Here is a 15,038-nt window from a genome sequence, read left to right on the forward strand (position 1 = left end):
TGGAGACGCCTGTTCTAGACTGAAGAGCCCAAAATGCTTCAAGGACCAACTCAATACGTTTGCCACCTGTCCTTCAGGCAGGGTTTCTGAGCATTTCAGGGGTGCTGTTTCAGGGGTGCATTTCATGGGTGATGATGCATTTCATGGGTGGCAGGGAGAGGCAGGGATTTGGGGGCGCATTTCATGGGTGGCAGGAGAGGAAGCTCTGCCTGTTGAATGGCTGCCCTGCTGAGAGTGCTTCTCTTAAAGGCACAGGAGCCTGGCCAGGAATTTTTGCAAGTTGCAACCGAGCAGCTTGACACGCACCCTCTCCAGATCTGAAGCTTTGGCGTCCCTGTGTGAGTTACCCAAGCCAGGCTTGCGCGCCTGATCGAGGCTTTAGAACAGCTGCACCTTCCGCTTCCTGCTGGAGCTTGTGCAAAAGGAAGGAGCAGCTGCAGCAGCCCCCTAAGGTGAGGCGCTGGAGGGAGAAGTATAGGGGCGGAGGAGAAGGGATCTGAGGCGCTGCAGCCCCTGGACGGTTTGCACAAGATTGCAATCATGCACATGACTGCATCTTTCTTGATCTCAACTGCTTCCTGTCTCTTTAATGCTCTGGCCTAGGACTGGCCCAGGTTTGACCCTCTGCGAAGAATGCAAGTGGAGTCTCCTTGGCTCGGAAAGGTGCATCTGCAGCACGATCCTATGCCTGGCTGTTAAGTCCCATAGAGCTCACCAGGGCAGACTCTGCCCTGGGTAGGTGTGTACCGGAGTGCAATCTTAGAGCCCAAGCCTATGCATGTCTACTCAGAAGTAAGTCCATTATATTCAATGCAGCTTACTCCCAGGTAGGTGTGGATGGGATTGCAGCTCATGTCCAGCATCTGGCTTCCCAGCGTGGGCAAACCAGATGCCCCCTAGAATACCCACAAACAGGGCGCAAAGACAATAGCTTTTCCTATTGTAGAGGAAGCTTGCCTTTGAGCATGGAAATGGCACATACCTAGGGTTACGGTAACCAGATACAAGAGGGACAGACTGCCTCTACCTTTGACCCCACTGTATAGCAGAGGGAATTTGGGCAGGTGCAGCTCAACATGGAAGGGTTTGCAAAGCTGCACCTGCCCAAATTCCCTCTGCTATACAGTGGTCAAAGGTAGACCCCCCCCTTTTGTATCTGATAACCCTACATGTACCTATCTGTAGGGGTGTTTGAAAATGGTTTTATTTCTCTGTAGATTTGTGATTTGAAAGGCAGAAGGCAATGTTATGTATTTTTATTCCAAGCTCTCATTTTTACTAATTTTAAACACTGTAAAAGTGTATTAGGGAGGTGATACAGGGTCAGCAGATGCAGCCTTCGTATTATTTCAAAGTGGGATAGTAATCTGTTTTATTTTTTGGAAAATATCAACACCAAAATGTGTTGTGTTTTCATTCAGCTATTTTAAACACAAAATAGCAATGTTTTGTGTTTTAACGAAAGAAAGAAAAAACCCTACCCATCAGGAATTTAAGCCAAGGATAGACCTGTTTGCTTAAGATTTCTAAGCCACATAGCATCTTGTAGCAGACAATTCTGTAATTTATTGATGCAGTGTCTTAAGAAGTTTCATCCTTTGTGGTTCCTGACTCTGCTTTCCATAAATTTCATTGAGCCATCTCAAGTTCTAGTATTATAAGTAGAGGTCTTGTGAAAACCATGTTGTTTATTTTACTCAGAAGTAAGCCTATTGTGTTCAGTAAGACATAGGCTGTAATCCTATCTTGCTCAACAGAAACAAACAGCTCTCATTATAAGAGAAAGAGGAAAGACTTCTCTATCCACTTTCTCCATGCTATGTATAATTTTATAAACCTTTAACAAGTCTCCCCTTAGCTGATCTTTTTCTAGTCTTTGACTCTAACCCTAGAGTTTATTGGTTTTAGTTTCCTCATTTACATTGCCCCTTTTCTGGAAAAGAGCATTCTTGTCTTCTTAGAAAGTCTGTTTCCATATTTCAGTTCTCTAAAGGATTATTCTTTGTTCAGTATACTGTATTTAATAATCCATAAGAAAGCTAAGTAGTAGGTTGCACTTTCTGATCCTCTAAAGTTCCATGACCACAAGATGAAAACCATGGAATACTGGGATGGTAGAAAGCATTACAGTGATCATCCATGTGATCTGTACATTATTTCAGGGACCGTGGGCACTTTCCAGCACTGGTAAAGTGGTGCCAATGGAACATGTGCTGCATCCTGCAGTTGGGGGGGCACTCACGAAGGCCTCCTCAAAGGAAGGGAATATTTGTTCCCTTTCCTCAGAGCTGCAATGCCCTTATGTCAGTGCTGGAAAGCACTGATGTAAGGGGTTAGGATTGCACCCTAAACTTCTTTAGGGGTTAGGATTGCACCCTAAACCTCTTTAGGGGTTAGGATTGCACCCTAAATCTCTTTAGGAATCCAGTGTCCATCTCTAGTATCAAATTTGTGAAGGTCCAATGGGGCAAAACATTAAGCCTAATGTACTTATGGGTGTCACTTGAGGAAATACTGTATGCTTGTGTGTTGAGTTAGGGAGGGCAGCATATCAGTATGTATATTCTTATTAAATTTTTCTTTAGTAATCAGGGTTTTTAATATTGTCAAAATTGTGCAGTTTGCAATGGTTGTTACTTACTTTGGGCCTGAACAGTGGCGTAGCTAGCAGGGGGGGCGATCCGCCCCAGGTACCACCCTTGGGGGGGTATAACATCACAAATGCCCCAACATCGCTAACATCGCAAAGGTTAGGAGTAACCCCATCATGCTATATACCGTTGGATGTGGAATTTCCGGCGGAATGTAGTGCAAAAAACCTGATTGAAATATCTCCTTTCCATCAAATGTTATGGCCAAAAAACCGGAAACAAAAAAATGCATGGAACCCTATGGAAAATGAAACTGAACCATATCATGCGTTTACTCCTGAGTAGGAGAACTTGCCATAGTTTGTCGGAAAGGGCAGGCTGAGAGGAATCCAATGACATCAGAATGGTTTCTATCCAATGAAAGCAGCCCCCCCCCCAAAAACACCCAAAAAGGAAGTCCCTCCCTCCAAGCAGACAAATGTGGAAAATGTGGAAATGGAAAGCGAAAGTAAGCCACAAGGTCACATTTACTCGTGAGTAAGCAAATGTGCCTTGGCTCCTGGTCAAGTTAGGCAAAGGGGAATGCAAGGCTAGCTGCATGGTCCCCATCTAATGAAAGTGGAGCTCAGCAAGTTCTCCAGAAGGCAGCACCCCCAAAGAATAAACCAGAGGCTTGAGATGGTAAGGTGGGCACTGGGGAGGGCTGAAAATCTAACTTGGTGAAACAGGGCTGGCTTCCCCTTATTTATCTGTTTTTCCTTAATTATTTATAATTATTTTATTTTGCTTGATGATGTCACTTCCAGCCATGACATCACTTCCGGTGGTTCCTGGACAGATTGTCATTCTAAAAAGTGGGTCCCAGTGTTAAAAGTTTGAGAACCACTGCCTTAACTCAAAACAGACCAATGAGATATCCTGGGGCGGGGGGGGTGACACCCTAGTGAGCAAAATTCTGGAAATTGTGGCTTTTAGGAATAATACCATCATGTTATATACCATTTGATGCAGAATTTCAGCCATTGCTTGTGGGGGAGTATTCACTGCATTTATTTTTCTGGCCTTTATTATTATTCATTCCATGTCATGGCTATTACTGTCTCTGTCTCACCTACCTCACAGGGTTGTTGTGAGGACAGAATAAGGGGAGGAACACCACCCTGAGCTGCTTAGAGGAAGGGTGGTATAAAAAGTGAATTAATTAATTAAACAATATAATTAATAATTTATTTATTTATTTATTTATTTATTTATTAGGTCATATGGGGGTGACAAAAATTTATGGGCCCCGGGTATCAAATGACCTAGCTACGCCTCTGGGCCTGAAGGATAGGAATGAACTGGAAATGTCTGTAAATAACACATTGGCCCTGCCAGTATTTTGACTCTGATTTTCTCCTCCCCAGCTTCCTTCTCCCCCTTCTCCAACCTGTCCATCCGTTGCTTTACCATGAAGAAAGCTCCACGAAAAAACCAAGGTGAGCGCTACCGCTTAAAGTTCCGGCGCTTGCGCCGCGCAGCCAAAGTGCTGGTTTACGAGAATGCGGCTTTGTGTGACGAGATTGCCCGGCTCGAGGCCAAATACTTGCGAGTGCGTGAGGAGCGCAGGTTTCTGCTTGCCCGTCTGTTGCAGGCCCAAGCTCTGGCAGAAGACGAGCCTCCAGTGCCAGTTATTTCTGCCGTTTCACAGCCTTCACCAGAGGAGCCAGCGGTTCGCAAGCCCCGTCGAGAACGCAAAGGCAAAGAGAATGGCCGGGCATCCAAGCGTAGAACAGCCTCTGAACCTGGTACTCGCCGCCTGGTGCAGCCACTTCCTTTGGATCCTTCTGGCCGTCCAGTGTTTCCCATCACACTGGGTTCACTGACTGTCTACAGCTTGGGTGAGATTGTCTCTGACCGCCCCAGCTTCCACACAGAGAGTGCCATCTACCCTGTTGGCTACTGCAGTACCAGGATCTTTGCCAGTGCCCAGAGACCAGTGCACCGCTGCCTCTACACCTGCCAGATCAAGGACGGTGGCGCTGGGCCTCGCTTTGAGATCGCACCCGAAGATGAACCCGGTTGTGTCGTCGCTGGTCCCACTCCTGATGCGTGCCACGCTCAGCTCCTGGAGGCTGTGGGTGCTGCACAGCTCGAGCCAGCCGGGGCCGAGTTCTTTGGTCTCTCACACCCTGCCATTCAACACCTCATTCAGAGCTGCCCAGGTGCACGCAAGTGTGCCAGGTATCACTGGCTGCGCTTTGAAGTGTGCCGCCCAGCAGATGGCCTCCCGCCGGAGGGGTTGCCCTCAGGAAACCCTGGAACTGACTATGAGGCTTTCCAAAGCCAAGTTTTGGCAGGGCCTGTGGGCCTGGACTTCCCAGCTGCCTCCCCTTCTCCACCCAGTGGCAATGGATATGCAGAACTTTTTCTGCCATGTGCTCCGGCAGGAGGGTCTCCCATTCCTCAGAGCCCAGAAAGTGACACAGACTGAATCTGGGCAATCCCCCCAGCTGTGTAGAACAGTTTTGACTAGAGAACTGTGGGGAAGGGGGTGCGTCTCTTACCCTTGCATTTTTCTGTAGCTGGAATTGTATTGACACCATAAATGGCTTGTAGCTTATTCTAAAAGCAAGTGTTAGGCTGACCTCTCTAGGCATCAATTTTACATGCACACTCAATAGCCTGTTTGCTTTAACACACTCTGGGGTGAAGAATTTGATTTATTAATTTATTTCAAAGGCTGGGGATTTTACCTTGTCATTCTGCAGTAAAAGTTCTTTTATAGATGTACCCCTGTATTGCCTTACATATATTTAGTGGTGTTCTTTGGACTATTGTTAAATAAGTTTGGCCGCATGAAGTCTAGGAAGACAACTTCACGAAAGGATAATTTTTTTCTTCCCTCACTTAGTGTGTTAATCCACTCTCGGATGTTATCCTGTAGGTGTGCGGTCATATGAATTGCTAGAAAGCAGTGAAATTTTTCTAAAACTAGTAAAAAAAAATTAAAATGAGGTGTGTGTTTATAATGTGCTTCCCTGTGTATCCACATGACTGGATGGTGCAGGTTCTGTAGCTTTTTTCAAGTCAAAGAGGAGTAGAACTAGGCCAGTGTTTGAAGGAACTGTGGGGTGAGCATAACTCTCCTGGGGTCCAAATACAATCTTACCACCAGTAACACAGGGGAGATGTTTCCCGGAAGTTGTGGATTGTGCACGTCACACAGTAGTCCAGAAGTTCCCCTGTGCATTCCTGTATGTGGGGAGGGGTAGCATACATGCACTGTGAAACCTTGCCACTGCTGTGCGCATGAAATCCCCCTCTGATCAATGGTTGCCTGCAATGACAAATGCTGAACATTCCAGGGTAATAACCACAGGGAGCTCTCCCCCAGTTCAGAATGTGTTGCTGCAGATAAAAGCCAATTGCAGGGGACAGAGTTTGTCATGCTCACACTACTTCCCCCCACTCCACAGGAATGGCTTTCAGATAGCCTCAGAACAGGGCTGAAGGATGTAGAGCAACTAGATTCAAATCCCATTTCAGCCATTCTCATCAGGATGGACTGAAATTTTGTATCAAGGACATGCCTAGGTTGTTAGGACAAAATAAGATATACTGCGACTGTACTTTAAGTCTTTGGGATAGAGTGGGAGAGAATGTTAAAGGTCATAACTTTTGGCTACCTGCTATCTAATTCTCATTTATGAAGGGAGTCAAAGAGGAAGTAAATGCACTGGGGTAAATGCACTTGTCTTTCTTAAGAGGCTCCCCCATCCTGGACATGTAATGAGAAGACACACACTGCATGTATTTGTGAAAGTTCCATTAGACAGGAGGTGGTGCTTCTGTATCCCAGCAGGGGTGCAATCTTCTTTTTAACTTCCAGCCATGTTCCCCTGCCTCACTTCTGTCCAAAAGAATGGCACAAGACAAGAACAGAACCAGAATGAAAGAGATGACAGAGATCCTGAAATACACTCTTTATTTTACCCAAATCAGTAAGCAACTCTCAGGAGGAAGGTAGACATATTAAGTGTGATGGAGATGCTTTGAACACTCATTGCTACCCCGACCACAGACCTCAGAAGGCAACTGAAGCAACAAGTGAGTGTCTAGTTACTTCTTCCAAACTTTATGTCCCCTTTACCCCCACCTCAAAATATAGGTTGGATTATGTTCCATGGAAGCCTCTTACAATACAGACTTCTTGTTATCAAAATGATGTGAGCTTGTAGAGTCACACAGCCAGAAACATCCTCTGAGAGAAATTGTATCAAGCCAATGCCCACTTGTTACACTGCATATCAAGTCAAATGGGGACAGACAGCCATTCAGTAACTACACCACTGCTAGTTCAGAAATACTTGCAGTTCATTGGCTATTCCTGGGATGATGCTGGACCATTAGTAAGACTGAAGGGTAACTGCTGTGCTTGTGTTCCGCAGGCAGCAAGCATTGCAGTCTCAAGTAAGCAAGGGCTTAAGGAAGTTTGTGATGGTCTTCCCAGAATTTTCCAGCAGAAGCAGCATAGAGAAAAGGGCCAGAGACCAAGCTCTTGCTGGAGGGTGCTCCCACCATGGGCCTTGCTTGAGACAGCACATGAAATTTGGTGGGTGGGACAAAGCAGGTAAGGAAAAAATGGCTGTGAAAGGAGTTTGGGTGGTAGGGAGTTGACACCACAAGAACATGATAGCCCTCACCCAGAACTACCACCTTTGCTAGTCAGAAGACACACCCCAGGATTGACTTCAGTGTGAGATCAAACAAAAAGCACTCAGTTTATAAGTCTTTGACAGCTCCTGCTTTCACGTGGAGGAAAGGTTCTACAGAGGTTGGACCATCAACTTATGCAATGTTGTCATACACTCGGACAACATCCAAGCAGTTCCCAAGAGCCTCTAGCAGCTGTGATGCTCTCTCCATCTCTTCATCTGACAGCTGTGTGGTGATGGTTGGGATGAACTCGAGGCTAGAAGAGACTGAGCAAAGGCCCATGGAGTCCAGCTTCTCACGAACCTGGCGCAGGGTGGGTCCAGCACAAATAAACTGGACGGAAGAGAAAAAGAAAAACCAAGAAAATTCAGCTGCAACTTCTTTAGAGTCTTGAAAATAAATACCGAAGCATTTACCCCAGAATAAATGCTATTTAAGTTATGGTACAATCCTATGCATGTCTACTCAGAAATAGCAGTAAATCTCATTTAATTCAATGGGATTCCCAGAAAAGCCTACATAGGATTGCAGGCTTAGTTTCCTAAAGTTGAGGAAGATTGAGAGAACTCCTAGGTACTCTTAAGAAGGGCTAGTTGTTTGGTGGAGAACAAGGCATTCTGGGATACCTTCAATAAGGAGCTTTGACTAGTGCAGTTTGGGGGGAAAGAAGAGAGATCAAGAGGATTAGAGCAAAAGAGAGAGAGCCACGACTCTTCCATCCTGCTCTACATAGGGAGATGTGTATCTTATGCCCAATATGATTAAGGGCACAATCCTAACCCCTTATGACAGTGCTTTCCAGCACTGACGTAAGGGCAATGCAGCTCTGAGCTAAGGGAACAAACATTCCCTTACTTTGAGGAGGGCTCCGTGAGTGACACCCAACTGCAGGATGCAGCACATGTCCCATTGGTACTGCTATGCCAGTGCTGGAAAGGACATAACATAAGGGGTTAGGATTGCACCCTAAGGGTGCAATCCTAACCAACCTTTCAGCACTGACCTAGCTGCAATGCAGCCCCAAGCTAACAAATATGCCCTTGCCTTGAGGAGGACCCCTTGACTGCCTCCTCACTGCAGGGTGCAGTGCACGTCACATGGGCACAGCTTTGCCAGTGCTGGAAAACTGGTTAGGATTGTGCCCTAAATTATACACCCAGTTCTGTACTTATGTATTATGCAAATTAAGCACATCTGAATAAATCTACATATATTTAGTGATGTTACCTAGTCCAAGGTAAATGGGGAGGAGGGTTAAAGGCACTGGCAAGCTCTGGGAGAATAAAAGTAGAGAATGGTACAAGAATGGAGGATATATGCAGATCTGTATCTATTGGACTGCATAGATTCTGCATAAGTGCAAAATCTGGGATTTGGAGTAGAACTGTGCATTCTGAGAACCTCTGCTTTCATGATTCTGGGGCAGGGAAAGCTTCCAGTTGTGCTTGTAAAGATGGGCTTGAAACGGCTGAGGTAATGCATAAAGAAATCTCAGAAGGTGACATGCTGCCCTGCCCTGCACAGCTCCTTCCCTTTCACCGTACACACAAAATGATGCAAACATAAGCATATATGCAAACATGATGGATATAAATAATATATAAAGGGCTTGAGTGAAAACAGTGCAGATTTGTTTTTAATTAACACTATGCGCTTCCTGAGATATCTAATCAAGAAGGGTTCAGGGAAGATCACCTGTGAGGGAGGCAGAAACTCCAACCTCTGACTGCTAAAGTCCTGCTCTGCTCTTTTCTGACATGTGGAGACTTTAGAAGATGCTGTACTGTACACATTTTCAAAGTCACTTACAGTGCAGGCCTATGCTTTTCTACTCAAAAGCAAGACCTACTAAGTTCAGTGAGACTTACTCCCAGGTAAGCATGCACTTCCAGAAGAAGGCGGCTTGGGAAAAGGTACTTGTAGGATCTCTGTATGTTATAAGCTTGGGGTGTGTGCCCAACCCTAATAAAGAGCTTTGCATTGTAGGTACATCCTCACCGCCCTGGTGCACTTAATTCTTTACTACCCCTCACCCTGAACATGGCCTTCTCATCCTCATCGTCTTCCTCCTGGACGTCTTCGGCTCCAGCTTCAATAGCCAACTCGAGTGCCCTGTCCAGGCTGACAGGACTGCCTGACTGGTCCTTCCTGTTGACCGCAACGATGCCTTTCTTCTCAAAGCTGTGCCGAGCCCCATCACAAGAGATTCCCCTGCAGGGAACCAAAAGGGGAGCAGGAGGCTCCCAGCATGAAAATAAGTGGCACTGGAACTAGGAATCCGTCTCCAGAATCACTTGAGCGATTAACAGGAAGTACAAATGTCAAAACAACAAGTGCAGTGGGCTTATGATTTGCTGAGAGGATTTATTTCCCTACCAGAAAATCCATCTTTTCACCCCACCTCTTGCTCACTTCCTTATACACATGACTTCAACCCACCAATCCCTGCTTTCTTTCTGAAGAATGATTCCCCAATCTATTCCACACAAACATTCTTTAACTTTAAGAGCCCTATTCAGACATTATGCTGCCTACACGTTAAGGGAGAAGAGCGAGAGCATGCCCACAAGCCCCACTCCCACATGCAGAGTGTTTGTCTGCATAGACAAAGCCTTGTACCTAGGGAAGGGGCCTCCCTGTGATCTGGAACAGCAAATGCTCAGCACCGCAAATCACAATGAGCATCTCTCAAATATAACATTTGTCGATGCAAACAAATGCTATATGGGGGGAAGGAGGCAAGCTTTGAAAGCACTTGGGGGTGGGACATGCCAGAATGCTCTTGTTTCCCATCCCAACAACATGTAGAAAGCAACCACATGAAAATAACACCTGAACACAGCTGACCAGTAGATGTCACTCTCTTTCTGAGAACATAGGCTTCCCAGGTTCCTCCTCCAACCTACTGGACGACCTTCCTCTCCCTTGCCAGAGAGAATGTCAAAAGTTCTGCCTTCCACCATCCCCACAGTGCCCTCTCTTAAAGGATCTACTGACATAGCCCCCCGTTTTAGCCCACTAGTCTCCATCCTCTCAAAGAGCAGGACCACCCTCCTCCCTAATCAATGAGAAAATTAACATTCTCTTCATCAGCTGAGTAGACAGCCAGATAATCTATATTCTTTCTCCTCTAATCCAAAAGAAACCCATAAAACTCACCATGGTAATAGGAATGCAGAAAATCCAGACCCTCTCCTCCAGCCCCACGAGGCTCTATCACCCATTGCCTCCCTCGCTCTTTCAAACCCAAAGGCACAGCTGGATGCAGCTCTTGCTGACCCACACTTACCCATATTGGTTCAGAAGATGTCGGATTTCTTGTAAGGACCTCTTAGCATTGTCTGTCAGTATTTCGATAAGTAGGGAGGCACCTCCAGGGCCTCGTGCTTCATACATCAGGTAGGAGGATTTTGTTTTCTCCTGCCAAAAATCAATAAAATGCATCCTCACGGAGCCCCAATATGAGGCTACAAAAGCCCTTCCTTGTAATTTCGTTTACGCTCAGCCTATCTCTTAGGTTTAGGATAGATTACAGGTTTTTTTTTTTTTAAAAGACACTCAAATATACCTTTAGCAGCAATTCAATGGAATGGGGGAATCAACATCCTCTCCCAAGGCAAGTAAAAACAAACAAGAGGATCAGTGAGACAATGCCTAAGTGCACATCAGCCATCCCTGAACTGTGATACCACTCCAAATGCTTCCATATCCACTTTCTGTATTTTTAGCATTCTGACTTGCCTAGAGTGTATATTCTCTGTGTCATTACTGGACTAGGGAAAAGAGCGTGTGTCCTCTGATTTCTTGTTGCTGAAAAGCTATAGTTTCCCTGAGGAAGACGAGAATCCCTGCACTATTCTATATGTGCTCACAGTTTACAACAGACAGTTATTTCTCGCACTGTTCCCAAATGTAGCCAAACTATGGCATGAATGCCACAAGTGACAGGGGCCATAGGGGATGGCACAACTGACTACTCCCTAGCAAAAACTATACTAAGGCATGCTGGGCTGCATAGATTTATGAATGGCACTGTCCCACATAATGGCACATATGCTGAAATGAACATTGGGCATTCTGCTCAGTGTACCTCTGTTCTTGGAGGTGCAAGGGATGGGTATGAAGAATAGGGCTTTCTATGTTGTGACACCAAGGTGGTGTGGCACCAAACACCCTCTCCTGTGGGAGGTTCGCCTGGCTCCATCTTTGCTTACTCTCTGATGAGCAGTGAAAACATTTGAGTTTGTTTCCAGAAAGGACAAGAACTTTGGGGACAAGCCGGTGAACTGCTTGTAATTTCCAAAGTACAATTATGTGGCAATTTTCTGGATTTTAATTTGTCCTGGTTTTGTTACTGATGAAATTGGCTTTTTAACTTAGTGTTTGTTATGAGATTTCTACTCTTTTTTTTTTGTATCAACCACTTAGAGTATTTTCTTAAATAGCATGTAGAACAGAATTATGATAATGTGAAGGTCCACTGTACATACAACAGAATGTCCCTTTCTAATCATTTTCTCATCCCATCCATCTCACATGGCTGTAGACATACCCCACCAGTGATGGCTGCTTCAATGGAGGATTTTGGCATGCTCTTGCTCCGACACTGCTCGATAATGTTGGCTAAGTTACTGTTCAGCTCTGGGTTGGGGCCTCCTTCTGCCAAAGAGATATGGGAAAAGAAAGGAATATTGTTATGGTGCTTTGTGCATGGAGCTTTATAAAGAATACAAAAACAGATCCCTGTCCCAGGAATATTAAATACCTCCAGCAGTATTACATCTTTAAAGAACTACAAATAAATATGACTGGCCCAAGGGCTCCAAGTGAGCTTTGGAGAGGAGTGAGAATTTGAACCCAGGTCTCCTCAATCCAAGTCCAGCATTCTAATCGCACTGCCACTCTAGGCTGAACTAAAAGTAGGGTTGTCATGCCATGAAAGTGGTGAGTTCAGGAATCACAGCTTCCCTTTTTTACACACATGGACACAGACACACATACAACCCCTGTGGGGGTACCTCTTACAGCCAACCGGATCATCATGGTCAGTTTCTGGAAGAGAACACTACGTGCAGTGTCCTTGGGTCCTTTAATATGCTTGACCTTGGACCATTTGTTGTGTCCAGCGAACAACACACAGGAAGCATGGATGGTGCGACTCGGGTGGTCCAGTAACATCAAAAAGTGTTGGCGAAAGAGGACATTAATTCGCATGAGAGTGGAGCCTACAGACATAACTTGGATGGGATAAGAAGAGGTCACCTCACCGCATGGTCCTGAAAACACAATAAAAATGAAAATGGCTATTGCAATATAAAAATACTGTATCATGGCAGGTAAGAGATATGATCAAAAATATATATATCATTACTGGGCTAGAGGAGGCTCTCCTTAGGAGAGCCTAACAACAAGGATGAAAACAACCATCCTTGAAAGAGATAATCCAACGTTATATTCTAACATAATACTTCAAAATTATTCCTGTAAATTCTGGAGTTCAGTTCAGACAAAAATCGTTAAATAAATGGGGGGAAAAAATCTACAAGAATCAAGAAACTGCTGAAAGGGCAGTAAAAATACAAAAACAACTTATGGGATGGGGAAAAGAGCTTCTGCAACACATTGCATGAGTAGATTTTCCTATATGACAGGGAAGGAGAAATAGACAGTGAGTTCACTAACTCACAACATTCAATGTGGCATTCAACAAATGCAAGTTTACTGTGACAAAAACTGATTGTACAGAAACCTTCAAAGGTTACAGCAGTGCTTGCTCCCAACTTTCCCCTGCTGAATTTTTAGATTTCCAGGCATCCTGATTCCAGTTTCTGATCTGTTTTCCATTTTATTTTATGCAGAGATCATGCTGTTTTACTCCAGCTTATTTAAATACAGGTTAGCCACCATAAGCCTCTTGGGTCTGCACCCAGAAAGACTGATACTGCCCAGAGCAGGGATGTGTTTGAGTTGAGTTCCGAGTCTCTGCCCCCCCTTCTTAACTTGAGTCACAAATGAGTCATAATGGAGGATGTCACAACTCATCCAGAGCCATTTTTCAAGTCATTTTGACTCGAGTCGGAGTCTTTTCGAGAAACGAGTCCTGTCGCAGAAGCGGCAAAAAAAAAAGCAAGCACACACAAAGTCGCAGGCACACAAAAAAGCTAGTTTTGACTTGAGTCTATTCAAGTCACAAGTCTTTTCTGAGTCATTGCCACGTCTCATGTCAGGCCTGAGTCACTGGTGTGCCTGACTCAAGTTTCCCACAAGTAGAAAAACACCATTATTTTTTCACAGCTTGAGTGTGAGTCCCCATCCCTGGCCCAGAGTATCCACTGAGTACATCAGCGTGCACCGGAAAAGGGGATAGCAGTTCTTGAACTAGTATTTCATGTAACCATAATGAATGGTGAGCCCAAATGTCTGGTTCAAGTGGGTCATGGCACAAGCACAAAAAGCACACTCAGGGCCTCTGATGGGAATTTTATCAGGGGGTACAAAATTTCTTTTGAGCCCTCTCCCAAGAGGGAGGGTAGAGGTAAAACAGAGTGGGGGGGAGTGGCGATGGGGATAGGCAGAACAGGGGCAGGGAGGGAGAAAACAGAACAGGGGATAGTAGTGACAGCCAGAAAGTCTTTGGAGACCAGGTCTACCAGGCTTCCCCATGCAGAGCCCAGGTCTACCTGCCTTGGCAGGTATCAGCAGCTAGATACAGTAAGTGGGAAAACCAAACACACTCTTAAGTCTCTAAAATCTTTGAAATATAGAAAATCATTGTGGAAAATTAGCATCATCGAATTGAGGCTCAAACTAGAATGGAAAGTGTCCTGTTTAGACAAAACGTACTTCTGCAGCTGTAGTCCTGCAGCTGTGTGCCTGAGCTCCTATACACTCCTCCATGGTAAGTGGATCTACAAGCCAAGGAGTTACTGCAGCAGGCCAGTTTCCTCCCAGATTTGACACTATTAAGGAGTGTCATGTATGCATTTGGTTCGGGGCTTATGGCTTGCGGCAGCCCCCAGCATCCTGCGTGGGAAGTCAGTCTGGGTGAGATCAGGAAATGTGAGAACCCAGGAAATTCCTGGGTCACCTCCTTTGGCTCCTGGGCCCCCTTTTTGACCCTGGGCCTGGATACAAATTACCCCCCCCCCCATGGGCCCTGAGCACACCCAGCTATATATTTCCAGTTAGCTACTAAGGGCCGAATCCTATCCAACTTTCCAGCAGTGGTGCAGTTGCAATGCAATCCCGGGATAAGGGAACAAACATTCCCTTATCTTGAGGAGGCCTCTGGGACTGCCTCCCCACCACAGGATGCAGCGCATGCCCCATTGGCATGGCTGCACCGGCACTGGAAAATTGGATCAGACTGCGCTCTAAGGCTGCAATCCTATAATAACCCTTTCCCAGGAGTAAGCCCAACTGAACACAATGGGATATACTTCTGAGTAGACATGCATAAGCTTGTGGTGTTAATCTCTGGTGCTGGACTCAAACTAATGTGGATTACAGTTCTCACTTCCATGCAGGTGGGAAAGACTGAGAAGGGGAATCCTGATGGTGTTTCACCTACACTAAGGGGATACATCTGCCTTGTGACCTTGAGATTGCAACATCAGCCACCCCAGGGACTGGTGCTCCCATCAGCTGTGCCCATGCAAGAGCCCCACTCCTCTCCCAGCACACCCAGCATTACCCACTTACCCACCAATGGCTGCCTCCCACAGTTCCCCAGACTTCTTCCTGCTACAG

At 45.7% G+C, this 15,038-nt stretch overlaps 2 protein-coding genes across 7 annotated transcripts; one reads left to right on the forward strand and one right to left on the reverse strand.

Moving 5' to 3' along the window:
* Positions 1–410: 410 nt before the first annotated feature.
* On the forward strand, positions 411–5,581 carry TBRG1 (transforming growth factor beta regulator 1). Of its 4 annotated transcripts, none has more exons than XM_066628690.1 (2): positions 411–452; positions 3,998–5,581. In XM_066628690.1, exon 2 carries the CDS (start codon positions 4,042–4,044, stop codon positions 5,062–5,064), a length of 1,023 nt encoding a protein of 340 aa, XP_066484787.1. In that variant the 5' UTR covers positions 411–452; positions 3,998–4,041; the 3' UTR covers positions 5,065–5,581. The 4 variants fall into 4 exon arrangements, with proteins under 4 accessions (XP_066484787.1, XP_066484788.1, XP_066484790.1 ...); XM_066628691.1 differs by lacking the exon at positions 411–452 and adding an exon at positions 518–663; XM_066628693.1 differs by lacking the exon at positions 411–452 and adding an exon at positions 735–792.
* Positions 5,582–6,523: 942 nt separating this feature from the next.
* TACO1 (translational activator of cytochrome c oxidase I) lies at positions 6,524–15,034 on the reverse strand. 3 transcript variants are annotated; one of them, XM_066628439.1, is made up of 7 exons: positions 14,860–14,979; positions 14,133–14,312; positions 12,308–12,565; positions 11,842–11,948; positions 10,579–10,709; positions 9,323–9,500; positions 6,524–7,622 (listed from the first exon to the last, which is right to left on the reverse strand). In XM_066628439.1, the coding sequence occupies exons 2-7, from the start codon at positions 14,263–14,265 to the stop codon at positions 7,422–7,424; spliced, it is 1,008 nt and encodes a 335-aa protein (XP_066484536.1). In that variant the 5' UTR covers positions 14,266–14,312; positions 14,860–14,979; the 3' UTR covers positions 6,524–7,421. The 3 variants fall into 3 exon arrangements, with proteins under 3 accessions (XP_066484536.1, XP_066484538.1, XP_066484537.1); XM_066628441.1 differs by lacking the exons at positions 14,133–14,312; positions 14,860–14,979 and adding an exon at positions 14,991–15,034; XM_066628440.1 differs by lacking the exon at positions 14,133–14,312 and having other exon boundaries at positions 14,860–14,976.
* Positions 15,035–15,038: the final 4 nt, after the last annotated feature.

The sequence above is a fragment of the Tiliqua scincoides genome, chromosome 5 (assembly GCF_035046505.1).
Source record: "Tiliqua scincoides isolate rTilSci1 chromosome 5, rTilSci1.hap2, whole genome shotgun sequence".
In the NCBI taxonomy this organism is placed as follows: Eukaryota; Metazoa; Chordata; class Lepidosauria; order Squamata; family Scincidae; genus Tiliqua; species Tiliqua scincoides.

Bases quoted from the DNA above. Each gene is read 5' to 3' on its own strand.
- TBRG1 (XM_066628690.1), top strand. From the start codon at position 4,042: ATGAAGAAAGCTCCACGAAAAAACCAAGGTGAGCGCTACCGCTTAAAG.
- TACO1 (XM_066628439.1), bottom strand. From the start codon at position 14,265: ATGACACTCCTTAATAGTGTCAAATCTGGGAGGAAACTGGCCTGCTGC. The intron at 11,949-12,307 runs GTACCCCCACAG...TCTCTTTGGCAG, and splicing joins GATCCGGTTGGCTGTAAGAG to AAGGAGGCCCCAACCCAGAG. The intron at 7,623-9,322 runs GTGAGGGGTAGT...TCTTCCGTCCAG, and splicing joins ATGAGAAGGCCATGTTCAGG to TTTATTTGTGCTGGACCCAC.